This window comes from Acomys russatus, chromosome 27 (assembly GCF_903995435.1).
Source record: "Acomys russatus chromosome 27, mAcoRus1.1, whole genome shotgun sequence".
NCBI lineage: Eukaryota > Metazoa > Chordata > Mammalia > Rodentia > Muridae > Acomys > Acomys russatus.
The window spans coordinates 21,448,279-21,466,850 of NC_067163.1; the positions used below are offsets into that span (position 1 = coordinate 21,448,279).

Sequence of the window (18,572 nt, forward strand, 5' to 3'; positions counted from 1 at the left end):
AAGAACAAAAACAAAAAAGAGAAGGCCGTTCCATCTGTACATGACACCGCCTCCCCCGCTGCCCCCCCCAGCTCTGAAGAAACTGAATTGTTAACAAAGCAAATGATAAACTACAGTGAACCTTGCATATTGTCAAACTGTGCAAATCATGGGGCGCACGATTTGGCATTAAGGCATGTATAGCTTACATGCAAACACTAAGTCGCTGTCCACAAGGGCCTTCAGAATTTGAAGACCATCTGAGCACCCCTAGAGATAGGAAGGACTGGGTTTGTTCCAGCAGCTCTGTGATGCCTCTTTGCTAGGGACATTTGATACTTTAACGACTATACTTTGAAATGGCAGAGCACTTGCATGCATTAGCTTTACTTAGGTGCCAGGAACTCCCCAGGGTTAGGGAAAAGTACTAGGTTCCAACGAACAGATCAATAATGGGAATTTAAAAAGTGTCACATGAGGAGCAGGGCGTTGTGGTTTGCTTATTTGTGGGCCTCCTTACACACTGCCTTCTGACCATGGATGTGGGCTCCTGTACCAATGCACTTTGAATGATACTATGCACTTGGTGGGTGGGCGAGCTGTCGCAGGCCCTTAATCCCAGCACTCTGGAGGCAGAGGAGGGCAGATCTCCGAGTTGGAGGCCAGTCAGGACTAAATAACTTTCTATTAAAAAAATAAATAACGTATGAAATAAACGATGCAATGCCGTGCAAAATAAATAATACTACACGGAAAATTCAGACCATCTTTTCTTCATCCCTGTTCATTCAACACCAACTCAAGACCCGTGTCCCCTCAGGCCTTGACAAAGCCAGTTCCTGGTTTTTAGTCACATTCTAGGAGATTGGAATCCTTGCAAGTGATAGCCTTCAGCTATAGGCTTTAAATCCTTGTTTGTAAAAGAAGGAAGGCTCTGTCCTGAAGTGAGGTGAGAACAATAGCCCTTTGAAGAACCGAGTTTTGAGTTTCATCTGCTTTGCCCTCTTGCCTCAGTTCCCTCCTTTCTCAGTGGGTCTGGGAATGCGCTAGATCCCAGCATAACCTTGCCTAAAGGCAAAGGACAAGGGGAACCAAGCCCCAGGACTGGCTGCTACAAAGCAGTAGAAATTCGAGACAGGCACGGATCTGTAGGCGGAAAACAAAAGTGGCACTAATCATCTTGTCGTTCCTCCACCATACAACGCCCCCCTCCCGCGCGCGCCCCGTCCTGGGAGGTGGCCGTCCCCGCCCCCTCCGGGCGTTGCCCAGCACGCTTTTCTGCAGACTAGGGACTTCCCAGGTCTGTCTTGGAGGCGGGATGGGAGCCTTAAGCACCAAGAAAGCTCCCCCTTGCAGAGGGGGAAGCGACCTGTAAATAATGCCAAGGGGCAGGAGAAAGGCTCCCATTGGCTAGAGGACAGGTGACGAGCAGGGGGCGGGCTCCCGGGAAGGGGCATTCATAGGGAGGGGGTGTGCACAGCACCGTGTCAGTTTTCGGAATCCCAGCGCGCACGGTTTGGCGCGGTGGGACTCAAGCCCGGCTTCGTGCCCTGGCTGTTGCCCTCTTTGGCTGGGCGATCCGTCTCTCTCGCTGCCCTCCGGGCCCGGGCTCTCCGCGATTCTCCTCGACACCGCTCCGCTCTGAAAGACTTTGTTTCCTCCTTTTCTCTCTTTGTTGATCTGCAAACCGGCCTCTGCACCCCGACTACTCTGGGAGTTGCAACTCCAGCCCCAACACCGTGTCTGCGTTCGCTCGGGAAAGCCGACCTTCACTTCATTGATGCACCCATTCCAGTGGTGTAACGGTGAGTCCCTGGACAGGTGGGCGAGCGGAGAACGCACAGGTAGAGGTTCTGTGCCAAGTTTCCCTGTCTCTGGGATGGTCCTGAAGGCGTCCTGGCGCCCCGCGGTGCTCTGCACAGCGCGCTGTTTGAAAAGACGTATTCTCCGTGTTGGGTATTAAAGGGGTCTTAGAGCGAGGACCAGGGGCGTGTGAGCCGAGGGCTTCCTAGCCTTTGTGTGGCGGTCCGGCTCTCTTCCCTTTCGCCTGCCTTTGTGCGCTCTCAAACTCTGTTCTTTGTTGTGGTGGTTGCAGAATTAAATCCGCGCACGAGCTAGGATCTCCTAGAGGGAGCTCAAGTTCCGGTTCTGAAACTTTGCAGGCTATTTTAAATATGTATACAGTGCAGCGTGCGGGACGGGGCGCCGGGTGACTTTCTTTCCCTTTGTTGGTTCCCACTGGCCCCTAGGGGCAAGACTCTGAATAAACGAGCATCGCTTTTCTGAATTAGATAAAACCTTACAGAAAGCTGGGGCCCTGGCTCAGCAAAACCTGAGCCAGTCCCAGCCACCCTCCACCAACCCCTTCGTACACCCCACTGGGGGATGGTGCTAAATTAATTCACCTGAGGCTTTTGGGCGGCTCAGGTGTGTAAGATAGAAGCGGGTCTGGCTTTTCTGTCTAAGCTACCTGATGGATCTTTCTGAGCCAGACACTTAAGGCTTCGATGTCAGTACCACCCACCCTTCCTCCAGGAGATCCCTAGAATCTTGACCACTTTTTCTAAGTATGAAGAGTTGGGCGAAGTGGAAAGCAGCTGGCTTTGGGGGAGGAGGTATGGCAGGCTGCTTATAGTTGGTATGTGGGGGGGGGAATCCATTCTTAAGTAGACTTCGGCAAGACCTTGGATTAATTATTTCAAGAGTCTTTTGTTTTAAAGCAGGGTTTGGGCCGCATGTGTATGAACTGGCCCCCATCCCCCCTCCTTCCTCCTTTCGCTAGCGCTAGTCGGATCTAATTTCCTGAAAATGAACCAAGCTGTGTGTGATAGGCGGGCAACGGAGAGGGGCGGGGGAATTGGAGACAGGGACGGGGGGGGGGGGGGGGTTGAGGCCTGACGGTGTATCCCAGCATCTGGGAAAGATTCCCTTTGGCTGGAAAGAAGCAGTTCCCAGATCTTGCTGGTCTTGGCCAGACCTGATCTGACGTCATTCCTGCTTGCAGCCTGCCAGCTGAGATGAGACATTCTGGTGTTAGGTCTAAGACAATGGACTAGAGACTTAGAGAGGGATAAGCTGTCAGTAACCACGACCTTCTGGGCAGCATCCTTCGGAAAGTGTTCTGTCTTAACACTGTCTTTCTGCCCCACCCCCGTAAGTGTTAGAACCCAGGACCTTGCTCCTAGCCCCACTACACTCTTTATCTTGCAATTCTGTTGTTGTTGGTTTTTGTTTGTTTGTTTTTTGTGGGTTTTTTTTTTTTTTTTTTGGAGACAGGGTTTCCCTGTGTAGCCTTGGCTGTCCTGGACTCACCTTGTAGACCAGGCTGGCCTTGAACTCACAGAGATCTGCCCTAGTGCTGGAATTAAAGGTGTGCCACCCAGCTACCTTCATAAAGGGACTGGCAGATCCTGTCTCTTGACTCCAGAGTGGATGTAACCCCATTTTGCTCTCTTGAAGTTCTAGGGACCTCATATCCTGGGATGGATCGTCTTCGATCTTTTTTTTTTTTTTTTTTTTTTTTCCTTTTGTTTTCTCCCCGCTCCCCCAAGACAGAGTTTTTCTTTGTAGGCTTGACTGTCCTAGACTCCCTTTGTAGACCAGGCTGGCCTGGAACTCACAGAGATCTGACTGCCTCTGCCTTCTGAGTGCTGGGATTAAAGGTGTATGTGCACCACCACTGCCGATCTTAAAGTTTTTGGTTTGGTTTGGTTTTTCAAGACAGGGTTTCTGAACTCACAGCGATCCACCTGCCTCTGCTTCCTGAGTGCTGGGACTAAAGGCATGTGCCACCATGCGGGCCCATCTTAAAGTTTTAAGGAAAAACTTTACTGTCTAATTTGGACAATAAAATTCTGTAAAGTCCGAAATGTATAAATTCTAATATGATGACACAGAAAAATTACGCCACTAAACTTTGCTCCTTGCACTGGGTTGTACAACCTGCAGCAGCTAGTTGGCCGGGAGCTGCAGACCCGCCTGCTCCACAAAGTGAATGCAGGACAGCCAGGGCCACAGAGAAACCACATCTTGAAAAAAGCTAAAAAAAAATCAATAAAAGAAAAACCAAAATAATTTAGCTGGGCGGAGTAGCTCATGCCTTTTGTTGTTGAGACAGGGTTTCTCTGTTACACAGAGCCCTGGCTCTCCTTTAATCCCAGCACTCTCAGAGGCTGAGGCTGGTGCGTCTCTGTGAGTTCAAGGCCAGCTTGGTCTACAGAGAGATTCTAGGACAGCTAGGGCTGTTACACAGAGGGACCCTTGTTTCAAACAAAAACAACAAACAACAACAAAAAACTCAACAACTTTGCTTCGTGCACAAATGATTAATAATAACATCCAAACCAATTAATCCCACTGTAATAAAAATAAATCTCATAATCCCATCAGAGGAAGGTGGATCTCTGTGAGTTCCAGGCTAGCCTGATCTACAAAAGGAGTCTAGGGCAGTCAACCTACAAAGAGAAACCAAATCTCTTGCTTTGGTTATGTGACAAGTGTTCACTGTCACCCATGCTGGCCTCAGGAAGACTGCTTGTCCTGCCTGATTCCCTTACACTGCTGGGATCACACATATAAGCCAGTAACAGTATGCTGTTGTGTGGCAAAAATTCCCAGAGAGATGCAACTCACATGTGTCTCTTCACCCCAGACATGGAGTCCACAACAGAACAAAACTGCACACCACCAAAGTCCAGCTTGGTGAACTAATGAGTTTCATCCTGGTTACATACAGGAATATGGGTGAGGGCTACTTACCTTCAGGAGCAGAAATGATTCAAAGACAGCTACATGACTAAGGCTCACCCCAGCGTGGGAAAGCTGGAGCACACTGCTGCAGCCTCTAGGCAGCTCAACAGGTTGCGGAGTATACAGCAGCGAGGCTGGTTCCTGCTTCTTCCAGGCAGCTGATTGGTCTCAGAGTTTGCACCTCAGTTTCCTTTCTGAGGGTAGATTCTCAGCTTTTGTTGCCTATTCTGGTTTGGAGGGGCCTAGTCAATCTGGTCAGTTTTGGGGACTTCTTGAAGCTATTTGAGCTATTTACTTTCCTGCGGGATGAAATCTTAATCTCAGAGGAAACTGTCTGTCCCACAACAGAACCTTGAGCATCTACTCTTGAAGATTCACTGGTTTTAGCCCTAGAGCCCTAGGGAAAGCCTTTTGGGAGATGGGGAAAAGATGGATATAAAGTGAGCTGGGGCTGCTAGAATCAAAATACCTGCAGGGTGCAAATATATACTCTCAGCTAAAGTAGCTGGCCCAAGTTCTACCTTTTTGGAATAGAAATAGGGGTTCTTTAGGACCCAGGAGATCCCAGAGTCCTGCTTATGTAAGGAACATAGAAAAGCCACAGCAAATGTGGAGAGCCTGTTCTGCCCTCTTACAGCTTCAGGTAATTCTGTGGCAGGATGAAGAGGCGACAGGCAGTAGAAGGTCCTGTTGGTCCTGAAGGTAGCATTTTCTGGAAGAGAGTTTCTGGGCCCTGTACTGGTATCCAGTGAAGGATGCTGCATGCAGCCGGTCTAGCATGATGAGCTTTGTAGAGAGCTGCTCTGTGGCAGGTCCATGGGATCAAATCCGCAAGTGGGCGCCAGGGATGAAAATGACAGTCTTTCTAGCCCTTCTCCAGCGGAGGAAGCTAGGAGCAAGAAACGTCCTATTGAGCAAGGCAAAGTTTAGTAGCTAATTGCTCCTTTAATTTCCCCTAATTGAAGATTCCTCCAGAGCAAGAATTCCTTTCGCTTTTGGTTCCCCACGAGGTCTAGGTCAGTGTATAAAGCAGACCCCACCAACAATACCTGTTGCCTGACTGGTGAGTTATTAGCTGAGGGCAGTTTCTGGGCAGTTTTCCCAAACATCAGTCTTCCTATTTTGAAGTAGGAGCTCCTGCCAAGGAGACTAGGTCGTTTTGAGAAAGCAGAAGGTTACTTGTCTGTTAACTAGTTAGGTAGACAGTGCAGACATTAGCTAAGGACACTGCTGAGTATTCGGGAGCCCAAGTTGGTATCCTACATGGACTCCTTGGTTCCATCTTTGCTCCCAGAATTACAGACTTGCCTGTTATCATTTCTAACTTTCTAAGGAAGGTGTTTGAGTCTGTCTCTCACATGAGAAGTCAGCCAGTCATTTCTCCACGTTCTTTGATCCTTACCGTGTCATCAATGCAGAGTACAACGTGAGTCAGTTTAAGTTGATATGAACAACAGGGTAACGAGATATTCTGAGCAAAAACCATGGCAACTGGTGCAAGTTGTTAGCGCTGTAGAATTTCATGACAGAACGGTCTTTGGACTATCCCAAAGACCAGGCAAGGGCCGAGCATTCAGCCCAATAGTAGAGCACCGCCAGCTTACAGAAGGTCCTAGTTTAGCCCCAAGCCCTGGCATCAGAAAGGAAAAAAATTATCACAAAGACCAAGACTAGACTTCAGAAAGGGAAGCATTCTAGACAACATAGATGAAGGTAAGGAGACAGACAAGGACGTGGTTGGGCAAGATATAATAAGTCAGACTGACTCACCCAGGTGGAGAAAGCTCTTATAGGATGTTGCAAGGGAGCAGGGGGCAGGTTCAAGTAGAGTTTGGGAATTACATGGGAAGTGGAATTGGAGGATCTGCCACAGATATAGGATAATGAAAGAAACAAAACAATGATGACATCATCAAGACAGGAGTAGGTAATATGTATAGAATAGGGATATGACAGTAGAATGGGTCATGGTCTTAGGTTTTTGGATGAAGGCTTAAGTCATCAACTGATATAAGGGACACAGAGGAATGGCATGGACAATGAGTGACACTTAGTTTTGTCCTTACAGTGACAGAATCAGAATCATACATGACTAGACAAAATTAGTTTTTTTTGAGACAGGGTTTCTCTGTGTAGCCTTGGCTGTACTGGACTCTCTTTGTAAACCAGGCTGGCCTCGAACTCAGTGATCCGCCTGCCTCTGCCTCCAAGTGCTGGGATTAAAAGGCGTGCACTGCCATGCCCGGCTTGAAAGATGTAGCTTTACTTCATGGGGTCCACAAAGCAGAAAAGAAGAGGGGTCAGCATCTAAGCCTGCTGCAGGGAGGCTTCAAGTCCAAACCACAACATTGTCACCACTGACTGCGGTCTCTGTAACCAGTCTCCTGCAGAGTTGTGGTAGCACTCAAATGTGGTCATTACCAGGCAGAATCCTGGCCTCCTAACCAAAAAGCCAGGAAAGAACTTAGCCCCTGAGATCTGGCAGCACTTGGGACAGTAAAAAGGCTGGGTGTGTGGAATGTTGTAAGGGAGGAGCCAGATCAAGGTCATCTTTCTTCAATGCCTCTGGCTATATTCTCTTCCCAGCTGTGTCTTACCTATACCCTCTTAGCTGTCTGAGATGACATAAGAAAATTATTTTATTTTATTTGTTTTGTTTTGTTTTGGTTTTTCAAGACAGGGTTTCTCTGTGTAGCCTTGCCTGCTCTGGACTCACTTTGTAGACCAGGCTGGCCTTGAACTCACAGTGAGCTGCCTGCCCTTGCTTCCCAAGTGCTGGGTTTGTTATTTATTTATTTTTAAGTTTTTCTGAGACAGGGCTTCTCTAAGTAGCGTTGGCTGTCCTGGACTCACTTTGTAGACCAGCCTGGCCTCAAACTCACAACGATCTGCCTGCCTCTGCCTCCCAAGTGTTGGGTTTAATTAAAGGCCTGTGCCACCATGCCCGGCGTATTCCATTTTTTAAAAATTGTATATGAATACCATATTCTGTTCATCTATTTCAATATTTTTTAAAATTGAAAATAGATTTTTCTTTTTGTTCATTTTTTAAAAATTATTTATTTTTAAATGGCTACACAGAGAAACTCTGACTCAAAAACCAAGAAAAAAATTTATTCATTATGTATACCACCTGCCAAGAAAAAAATGTTTTCCTTAAGGAATTTGGTTCTTTGTAGTGGTCCCCCACCCCCCACCCCTGGGAGGGGGCCAGGGCTATCACTGTGTAACTCAGTGCAGCCTGAAACTCATACACCTGTTCCAGCCTCCAGCGTAGACACTTCCCAGATAACGGGGATTATCATCGTGCCAGCTACAGAAACTTTTCCTTTCTCTGAAGACTTTTCTTTTGATTTATTGCCCAGAGTCTGAGCACGCACCCACTTGACACGAAGCAGGGCTAAGGGGAAGGTGATTGCCTCACAGTTGGGCCAATGAGGAAGGAAGCAGCTTCTGGTCAGCCAGTGCTTCCAAGCTGAACGTGCAGGGCATTCTAAAACAGTGAGTCCAGTTCATTTAGGGTGTTGTAGACCCAAGGCTGCACACAGCCTAACCAGCTCTCATGGGATTTACTCAGGGACAGGACCTTGAGGTGGGGGTGGGGCGTAAAGAGGTGACCACTCAGGGAAGCCCAGATTCCCTGACACCAGTCCCCATTGCCACACCTTCTGGAACGCTGGCCTGGATGTGCAGTGAACAATTTCTATTCTGGTTCTGGCGCAGCTTGCCTTCTGGAACAGGTGGTTAATAGTGACAAATGACCTTTGAGGTTGCTCTTTGCAGTTTATGGAGCCTATTTCTTAAACCATCATTTCAATTCCTCTGTTTTGCTATTTTTCTTCCTATGACAGGTGAATTCTAGAGCAGTAGTATCTTGAAGGTCACCTAGCTGGCTTAGGAGAATTGGCTTAAGACTCAAACACTACTATTTGCTCACCTAAAGGCTCTTTTTGCTGCCGTATACTCAACGGGTGTCTCCTACTCAGAGGCAGTTTTGTTGTTCCTGTCTTTTCATATTTTCTACCCTTGCTCAAATTCTTGGTTGTTTGTTTCTCAAGACAGAGTTTCTCTGTGTAGCCCTGGCTATCTTGGAATTCACTCTGTAGACCAGTCTGGCCTCAAACTCAGAGATCCTCCTGCCACTGCCTCCCTCCCAAGTGCTGGGATTAAAGACCTGCGTCCCCCACCACCTGGCTTCTAGATTCTTAATCCTTTTAAGTCCTTTGCATAACACCCCATTTTGTAGATTGGCAAAAACAGTTTTCCTGAGGACCGTGTAGCTAGGAGTGCTGCCATAGAAGCTTAAGCTGGAGCCTGACATTCCAGCTAACACAACGTGCCATGGGCCCCAGGGTCTGACTTTAGTATTTACCTCTTGTTTTGCAGGGTGTTTCTGTGGCCTGGGACTGGTTAGTTCCAACAAGTCCTGCTCAATGCCACCTATCAGTTTCCAAGACCTTCCCCTCAACATCTACATGGTCATCTTCGGCACAGGCATCTTCGTCTTCATGCTCAGCCTCATCTTCTGCTGCTACTTCATCAGGTTGGTTGCTTGCTAGCTGATTCGGAGGAGGAGGAGAGATTCAAGAAGGAAGGAAATAGAGCATAGAGGATGTTGAATAAGACCACACACACACACACACACAAACACACCAGAGACTTGTATTGGGGTCTCTGGTGGGAAGATCCATCTTAACCCTCTCCCTTCTCTGGACCCCTGAAATCTGGTGTTTCTATTCATATCAGCCTATCAAGGAATCCCAGAGCACAAAAGCTCACCAAGGGTTGGACTGCAGCTCCCCTCTTAGCCAGTTCTTCTAAAGTCATTTAGAATGACTGCTGGCACCCTAATCTGCCCCAGGCCTCCCACTCATGGCTAGGGCCAGGTTGGTGGACATGAGTCCTTTTGCCCTGCTGTGAAGTTGCCAATTCTCCCAATGCTCATGCTAGCAAGCTTGTGCTAGAAAACTTGTTTCTTCTGTCCTATAAGCTTTTCTTGTTAACAGTGGAAAGGAAGGATGACACACTTTTCTTTCTTCTTCGTTGCTTAGGGACTCCAGGGAAGGACTTGAACTTGGCAGGGGTAGCTAAGCTCTAGGAACAATTTCTCATTATGGGGAAGGATATAGGAGCTTATGGCTGTTTTCTGCTAAAAAGCGGGGAAGGTAACCAGGTATGGTGGTGCACGCCTTTCATGCCAGCACTCTGAGAGGCAGAGGCAGGAGGATCGCTGTGAGTTCGAGGCCAGCCTGGTCTACAAAGTGAGTCCAGGATAGCCAAAGCTACACAGAGAAACCCTGTCTCGAATCTCTGCCCCCCCCCCCAAAAAAAAGCTGGGAAGGTGGTTCAGTGGTTAAAGTGCCTATAACAGTAGTGGAAGTTGGATACCAGAACCCATGTTAATGCTGGGTGAACATGGCGGCCCGGCCCTAAGTATTTCAAGCCCTGGAATGTGTAGCTGGATCTGATGTAGAGCAAGCTGACTATCTGGACCAGTGGATCAGTGAGCGCTGATTCTCGAGAATGAAGCTCCTTTGGTTCATAATGTAGAGGACTACTGAGGGAGACTGCCAACAACACTTTCCTACATATACACACGTGTGCTTATACACAGAGGAACATGAATACATGTACTCATGCACACAGAAGGAAAAGTGTTGGACAGGCTTAGTATATAAAGCAGAAACCAAAGCATCCTTCTAGTGGGCTGTTCTACTGATACTGATGGTTGACTATCCCATGGTCTGCCCTGGACATAGGAGAGAGTAGGATATCTTTGGCCAATAGAACATGTTAATAATCCCTGGAATCCATTTTGGCTTGGTTTGGTTTGGATTTGGTTTTTGGTTTCTCAAGACAGGGTTTCTCTGTGTAGCCCTGGCTGTCCTGGAATTCACTCTGTAAAGCTGTCCTTGAACTATAATAAATACACCTATCTCATCTCTGCCTCCTAAGTGCTGGGATTAAAGGCATGCCCCACCACTGCCCACCTGGCCCCTTCCCTGCCACCCACATTACCAAATGCATGGGGAAGCATGCCAGAGGGTTAATGAAACACCTTTAATCCCAGCACTTGGGAGGCAAAGGCAGGGGGATCACTGTGAGTTCGAGGCCAGCCTGGTCTACAAAGTGAGTCTAGCACAGCCAAGGCTACACAGAGAAACCCTGTGTCAAAAAACAAAAACAAAAAACAAAAAACATAAATTTCTCTGCCCGGGTATGCATAGAGAAGAGTGCTTTATTTTTCCTCTGATATAATTTTATCCTCAAGATAAAATTTACGTTTAACTTGTAAATGGCAGTGAATGTAGACTTCCTTTTCTATCTTACAATAGCTATGATTTCCCTTCCCAAACTATTCTTATTCACTGATCTTTTCCCTCAACCCCCTTATTAAGTAATTAACTCAATGCTCCTGAAGGGTAAAGGTATGCATGTATGTTCAACTATCACAGATATGCTGGGCTGTGGTGGTGCACGCAGTTGAATCTTTGAGGTCAAGGCCAGCCTGGTCTATACAATAAATTCCAGAACAGCCAAGGCTACATAGAGAAACCCTGTCTCAAAAAGAAAAAGAGAAGAAAGAAAAATCACAGATTTACTTAGGACAAGGTTGATAGAAATTTATAATACTAACTCTATTTCTTGATTTGGCTCTTTTCCACAAGACACACACAAGACCAAAGATGACGAACAAAAGAAAACCCAGAGGCTAACACTCTGACCAACATGTAGATTTGCCACTAATAGGCATGACCTTAGGTTTGGGGCTAGTCCTTGCTAAGGGCTATCTGGTGCTAGCCATTGTGGTAAACCATTTAGCTCACTGAATTCTATGAACAACCTTCCAATGGAAGGATTAGTGAACTGGACAGTTTAGGATTTGTCCAAAGTCATACTTCCAGGGAGATAATGAGGTAGGTTAATCTGACAACTTTCTGTCTTTTACGCTGAAAATGCTATAGCATGCTTTCCATGTTTGTCTACTTCCTAAGCTGATGAGACCACCATGGCTACCCGCTCTCATGCTGGGTGTCAGGGTCCTACAGGAGACAGGCTGAGGCACAGTTTTGTTTGGGTTGTGGCAGAAGAACAGAGAGTAGTGACCACGTGACACTAAAAGCTGTCCCCACCGTAGTGCAGCACAGTGCCATCTGTCCTTTCTGCAGGAGTCTGCTCCTACAACACCCCAGCCTGTGTCCCGCAGCATCCAGAGCCAGCTGCCCCCTGAGTCTCATGGTTCCAAAGGCTCACTGGTATGTGGTACATGTGTCTATATATAGAAAGACACACAGGCACAGAAGCCACTTCCTCTCTCTCGCTTCTCAGTTTCCACCTCCGCCAAAATAGGCCCAGGGCAGCCACTCCTGACCCGGTGAGCTCATGAGCCAAGGACACCTTAACTGCCAGCTGCCCCTTGTTTCTCCTCATTCCCCTCAGAGCTGACCTCTTGTTTTCACAGGATGGAGGGGCCCGTAGAATACAAAACAGACAGGAAAGGAACAATTATTTTCAGGAGCTGGCTGCATTGTTTGTTCAAAAAGGGAAAAGAGGGACGGGAGAGCCTGCTGGCGGGGGCTTGCAACGGTCTCATTGAAATCGTATTTTTAGTTGCTTTGCTCAGCCAACAGCTGAGAGAGCCACCTGTCTTAGCTCTCCCATCCCCAGCTGGGACAGCCCAGAGTTTGCGTTTATGCCATCTTCTTTGCAACCCTTGGAGTCCTATCTCCTCACAACCTGACCCTTCCTGAGCTGAAATGTTCATGCAGGGTAAAAGGTGGGGCATTGAGGATTCTGGATCCCTCTATTAAAGGGAGCCTGCCATACACTGTAGATAGAGGACATCAGGCGCTGGGACCCAGAGGTCATTAAGTATATAAGTATTGTTGGTGAGGCAATTGAACCTTTAAATAAAATGTCTGGCATTCTCTCATTTAAACTTCTACCTCCAGGCAGGGTTGGAATACATTGCTCAGTGACTGAAAGCTTATCTAGCAAGCATTTAGTACTTAGACCTTGAGGGTAGGGACAGAGTGAGCTTGGGGGTGCATGTGAACTGGGGTCATAGCTAAATCAGAGCGTGCATGGGGCTCTCAGAATCCTAGCATCTAGAGGTTGAGGGAAAAGCAGAAGGTCAAGGTCATCCTTGGCTACATAGCCAGTTTGAGGCTAGCCTGGGTTACACGAGACTCTCATAAACAGGAAAGAAAAACCACACACAGGTAAACTGTCTGTGGCTTGGATGCACCCTCCTTCCCTGTCCTTCTCTTGAGAAGTTGAGAAAAAGACGCTTGCGTCATATATGAAAACCCTTTTCAGGACTAGAGTTCTGCATGTTAAGAATGGAATAATTGGGGGGGATCTCTGCTTAGTCTAGGCTTGAAAATGAACAGAAAGCACCTGGTAGAGAGAAGAGGAGTGGGGAGGGGTGGGCAATGTCAACAACGCTTCCTCCACCCCAAGTCCTGGCAGGAGTCCACCTGGCTGGGACTTTCCAAGAGGCTCCAGGAACAGTCAACCTTGCCAGACCACGTGACGTCCTATCAGGAAGGATGGAGGAGGCTGGTAGCTAGATCTTATCTGTTCCGACCTACCTCTCAGGCACGGTTCTGTCCTCTGCTTCTTCACCACCCTGGGAGGAGCTTTAGCCACAGAAACGAAGTGTTCAACTCAAGAACAGCAACCTTTTAAATCATAACCACCTAGCAATTCTGGTGTGCCCTCGCAGCCAGTTCCGAAGGCAGTGGTAGATAATCCATAAACTGATGTGCCAGTGTCATTTTTGTTTTGTTTTTTGTTTTTCAGAGACAGGGTTTCTTTGGTGTAACAGGCCTGGCTGTCCTGAACTCACTCTGTAGGACCAGGATGGCCTCACAGAGATCTCCCTGCCTCTGCCTCCCAAGTGCTGAGATTAAAGGCATGAACCCCAAAGAAGCTAACCAGTTTGGCCAAACTTTACAAAGGCTGACAGGGAGCAGTTCTTGTGTTAAACGTCAGTCTGTCCTCTTTGCTACAGAACATGATCCCCACCCCGACACCCTACCTGTACCTCCATAATTAGGTGGATTACATCAGAGTCCTGAGTTCTTATTTAGCCGCCTGGCCAAATATGTTACTTTTTTTTCCTCCTGAGGCAGGGTTTCTCTGTGTAGCCTTGGCTGTCCTGGACTCACTTTGTAGACCAGGCTGGCCTTGAACTCACAGTGATCCTCCTGCCTCTGCCTCCCGAGTGCTGGGATTAAAGACCTGCACCACCACGGCCCCACCAAATATGTTACTTTTTATCTTTGCTATGAAAGATACCTTATTTGCTTTGATTTGTGGTTCCTGAGAGTTTCATCTCTTGGTTACTTAGTCTCAAGTGCTTAAGCAGGAGCTTGCGGTATGGGCTGTTCATCAATTCTTACCTGGCAAGAGACAGAAAGAAGAGGAAAAGTGGAGCTTAGGCAGGATTCCTCTTTCTACAACTTGCCATAATGCCATTTTACCATGAATGCATTGTGAGACCAGGTCAAAACTCTCATATTGTGTCTGGAAATGCCATCATGGACATACCCTGAGATAGTATTGCACTGGGATTAATTCTGTAGCATTCAGCAACAGAAAGATTATAAAATTCTGCTGGGTGTGGTGGCACACACCTTTAACCCCTGCACTTGGGAGGCAGAGGCAGGCGGATTGCTGTGTGTTCGAGGCCAGCCTGGTCTACAAAGGGACTCCAGGATAGTCAAGGCTAACACAGAGAGACCTTGTCTCAAAAAACAAACAAACAAACAAAAACAAAACAAAAAAGAGGAAAGGAAAAAAAAAGAAATATTACAAAGTTCTATGGCCACATATTAGAAGTATCTGTATCTACCTGCAGCTGGGCATAGTAGCACAAGCCTATGATCATGAATTTGAAGTCAATCTGGGCTACACAGCAAGATCAAAAGCACAGAATCAGTGTACACTTACGGCTCTAAACAGTAGGTCACTCAAAGTCAAAGGCTTAATAAAGCACTCAGTGTATCTCAAGATCAAATAAGAACTCAGGACTCTGATGTAATCCACCTAATTACAGAAGTGCAGGTAGGGGGTGGGGGGGGGATCATGTTCTGTGGCAAAGAGGACAGACTCTATAATCACACAGACTGACTTTTAACACAAGAACTGCTCCCTGTCAGCCTTTGTAAAGTTTGGCCAAATTGTTTAACTTCTTTGGCGTTCATCTTCCTCATCTATGAAATAGAAAGTTTCTCCCTCCTGGCGTTGTTAATATTCGGAGAGACAATGCCAGTCTCCAAGGGACACATAACATACCCTGCATGGACTATTTATTAGGGCATTGCTGTATGTAACAATGTATTTTGTCTATTGAGAGTGGCTGTGTGCGGCCAACCAGTTCAAAAGCTAACTCCCTCGGCGCACAGTAAGTGTGCTGTTGATCTACACAGTTTAGATACCTGGAGATTTACCTACTGAAAGGGGGCAATGAATGCAGATAAGCCATTTGGGGTGCCGCAGCACATCTGCTGGAGAATAGCCCAGAATGTGGCTGGCATCTGATCATAAACCCTTAACCCTTCTCAGCCGTGCAAGGTCTGTATACATCCTAGCTATGCCCCATTGGTATCTATGAAACAAGTTCCCTTCTCACGTCCAGGAAAATGTAAATGTCCAAGAAGCCAACCCACTTCACATTGTCATTGCCTTGTTTACCTAAAACGCCATGGTCATCTGCCCTCTTTTTTTCCCCTTCTTTTCTTTCACTTAGTAAACTCCGGAACCAGGCACAGAGCGAGCGATATGGCTACAAGGAGGTAAAGAACCAATCTAGCACCTCTCTCTACATTAAACATTATCCTTCACTGTTTGCCCTGATAGGGAAAACAAGGCCAAGCTCTTGTAGTCTCCAATCCCTGGCCTCCTGGGCATCCCAGAGGCTTTCCACTCCTGTCCCTGTCCTCAAGTTGGGTGTGACTTCCACCTTCAGGGTGGGGGAGTATTTCATTGGGTGATCCTCCCTGGCCTCAGACATCAACTGCTTCTTTCCTCCTCAGGTGGTGCTCAAAGGTGATGCTAAGAAGTTACAACTCTATGGGGTAAGTACCTTGGGATGGAAAGATTCTACTTAGAGCATCCTTCTCCTGCCTGCTTGGACCTTTTCCAGACTCTTTACTCCCTGCCTTCACATAACCTGTGTCCAAACAGAAGGAATTCCTCACAGCATGTAATGCATGTTGTCTAGAGTCAGGTCAGGCAGAAAACAAAGGAATCACAAAAGGGTCAAGGTAAGTGGGAACAGGAATTGTGCAGAATCAGTTAAGGGTATGACAGGCTCTATGCCATAGTGTGCTATGCAGACTGTGTATGCTTGGTCACAGACTCTACACCATTGGGAGAATGCTGTGTAGAATCTATAAGGGTGTCATATAAGGCTTTATGCAGTATGCTGCGTTGAATCTATATGGGTGGCCACAGGTTTTATGCAATAGGCAGTATGCTGTGCAGAATAAGGACATGACAGCCTTTGCCACAGGCATTATGCTCCTAACTTTTACTATATTTGGTGCCTGTGCTCTGGTCTGTGACTAAAGAAAGTAAGGTCCTTGCTGGGCGTGGTGGTGCATGACTGTAATCCCAGCACTCGGGAGGCAGGCAGGTGGATCACTGACTTCAAAGCCAGCCTGGTCTGCAAAGCAAGTCCTGGACAGCCAAGGTAACACAGAGGAACCGTGTCTTGAGAAAATAAGGTCCTTTTACTTATCCGTTGTCCTAACAGATCAGTGACTTGTATCCCTTGAAATAGTTCTGGCCTGTCTCTCCTCTCCATCCCCGACTCCCAATAAGTAAAGCCAATACCATAGGGTCTCAACTTCGATTTTTTTTGTTTTAACTAAAATCTTACTATATCCCTTTCCCCTTTTCCCCTCTACTCCACAGTGATCTTCCTGCCTCTGCCTCCTGAGTGCTGAGATTACAGGCATGCACCACCATGCTCAGCTCCACCCCAGGTGGCAGCTACTGAACACCAGGACAACCTGAAATGGTGGTAACATGAGGAAGCAGTGCATTATGGGAGAAGAACTTCCATACTTCTCAACAGTGAACTGGATGTAATAGCAAAAATCCGTAGTCTCAATACTAAGGAGGTAGAGGCTGGAAGATCAGAATTTCAAGAGGTCAGTGAGTTTGAGGCCAGCTTGAGCTATTTGAGAGTCTATCCCTAAAGAACCAAAACCTAAAATAAGACCAAGACATTGAGTGAGAGACTGTATTCCCTCTCTGAAGGGTCTGTATCACTGTACAGCAAAAACCATTATGTACTCTTCAATGGTTTTGATTGGGGTATAGGAGACACAAGCTCTACCACTGACTGCACCCCAGCCCACATTTTACTGTTAGAATAAACACTTGAAGAAATGTGGCTAGCGCTTCTGAGCAGCTGTATTTATTTATAATTTCATCATTTGGTTGGTTTCCATTGAAACAGCCATGTTGGCTGCTACCCTGTCTATACAGTCTTATAAACATGGGTGAACTTGGTCTGGCTGACACAGGAGATGGCTGGAGCTTGGTTTCCTTGTCTGAGAATGAGATGGTGGCTATTCAGGATGGGTGAGTGAAGAGGGCCTCCGGGCTACTAGCTCATAGATCTCTCTCTCTCTCTCTCTCTCTCTCTCTCTCTCTCTCTCTCTCTCTCTCTCTCTCCACAGCAGACCTGTGCAGTTTGTCTGGAAGACTTCAAGGGGAAGGATGAACTGGGAGTGCTCCCATGCCAGCACGCCTTTCACCGAAAGTATGTGGGAGTGGGATGGGTAGGGGTGGTCCTGAAGAGGAGGGATAATTAGGGAGGATCTTCAAGAACCTTCTGATCCTTGCCAATGCTGTTCAACAGTGATACCCTGGGTTCAGCGGGCCAGAGGGGTTAGCTCGGGCAGGATCAGGGAACTTTTTTTTCTCTGAAGCACCTGGGCTCAGACAGCTAGAGCCATCTGGCGTGTCCCCTCAGAGATAACAACAGTCCTTGTCCACAGGTGTCTGGTGAAGTGGCTAGAAGTACGTTGTGTCTGCCCCATGTGCAACAAGCCAATTGCTGGCCCCACAGAGACCTCGCAGAGCCTTGGGATCCTGTTGGATGAACTGGTGTGAGCGCTCCTCACACATGAACACTGGAGGAGAACACTTCCTTGGTGGGCACCTGACTTCCTCTACATAATGAACAAGACTTTGGGGTGGCAAAGGCAAGGGTGGCATGGCTGGGCTTCTACCAGCATTGCCAGACCACTACCAGACTCTGCCTCTCGGAGCTCCTCTCCCTGTTACCAACTTCCAAAGGCCTCATCCAGGCCATCTACTCTACCCTGGTACTGGACTGACTACCCACCTGCCTCCTCCTTGCCCCGAGAAGGCGGTCAATCCTGTGACTGTGAACATGGGCACTTCCCTTTGGAGAACAAGCAACTCTCACCATGAAAGGACAAGGTGGCTCTGCCCTACCCATATCCCCTCATTCCTGCCAGAACCTTCCATGGGATGGTTTGAAGGGAAGGAAGGAAAGATCAAGAAACCAAGATGAAAGGCTCTGGATGAAGCAAAGGAGGGCAGGGACCTAGAAAAGGGAAAAGTCTATGTTTACATGAGATGTAGGAAACTAAGGTCAGACTCAGCCTGGCCAACTTGCAGGGTGATGGGACCAACCGTCCCCTGTTAGGATCTGAGGTGCTATTCGTTCTCTCCCTGACCCTGGTTAATCTCAGAGCCTCCTATGCCTTGTTGGTTTTGAATAATAATCCTCAGCCCATTTCCAGGGGCTTTTAAAAAAAAAAACAAAAATAAAAAAACAAAGAGCCCTGGGATGG

At 47.5% G+C, this 18,572-nt stretch overlaps 1 protein-coding gene across 2 annotated transcripts; it reads left to right on the plus strand.

The window, feature by feature from the left end:
* Window positions 1-1,460: 1,460 nt before the first annotated feature.
* On the plus strand, window positions 1,461-18,183 carry Rnf122 (ring finger protein 122). 2 transcript variants are annotated; one of them, XM_051169732.1, is made up of 6 exons: window positions 1,461-1,784; window positions 9,115-9,271; window positions 15,485-15,530; window positions 15,771-15,812; window positions 17,427-17,509; window positions 17,748-18,183. In XM_051169732.1, the coding sequence occupies exons 1-6, from the start codon at window positions 1,760-1,762 to the stop codon at window positions 17,860-17,862; spliced, it is 468 nt and encodes a 155-aa protein (XP_051025689.1). In that variant the 5' UTR covers window positions 1,461-1,759; the 3' UTR covers window positions 17,863-18,183. The 2 variants fall into 2 exon arrangements, with proteins under 2 accessions (XP_051025689.1, XP_051025690.1); XM_051169733.1 differs by having other exon boundaries at window positions 17,430-17,509.
* The last annotated feature ends 389 nt before the right edge of the window (window positions 18,184-18,572 follow it).

Excerpts from the sequence above, each read along its gene's own strand:
- Rnf122 (XM_051169732.1), top strand. The coding sequence starts at position 1,760 with ATGCACCCATTCCAGTGGTGTAACG. Across the intron at positions 9,272-15,484 it reads TTCTGCTGCTACTTCATCAG|TAAACTCCGGAACCAGGCAC; the intron begins GTTGGTTGCTTG and ends TCTTTCACTTAG. Across the intron at positions 17,510-17,747 it reads CAGCACGCCTTTCACCGAAA|GTGTCTGGTGAAGTGGCTAG; the intron begins GTATGTGGGAGT and ends CCTTGTCCACAG.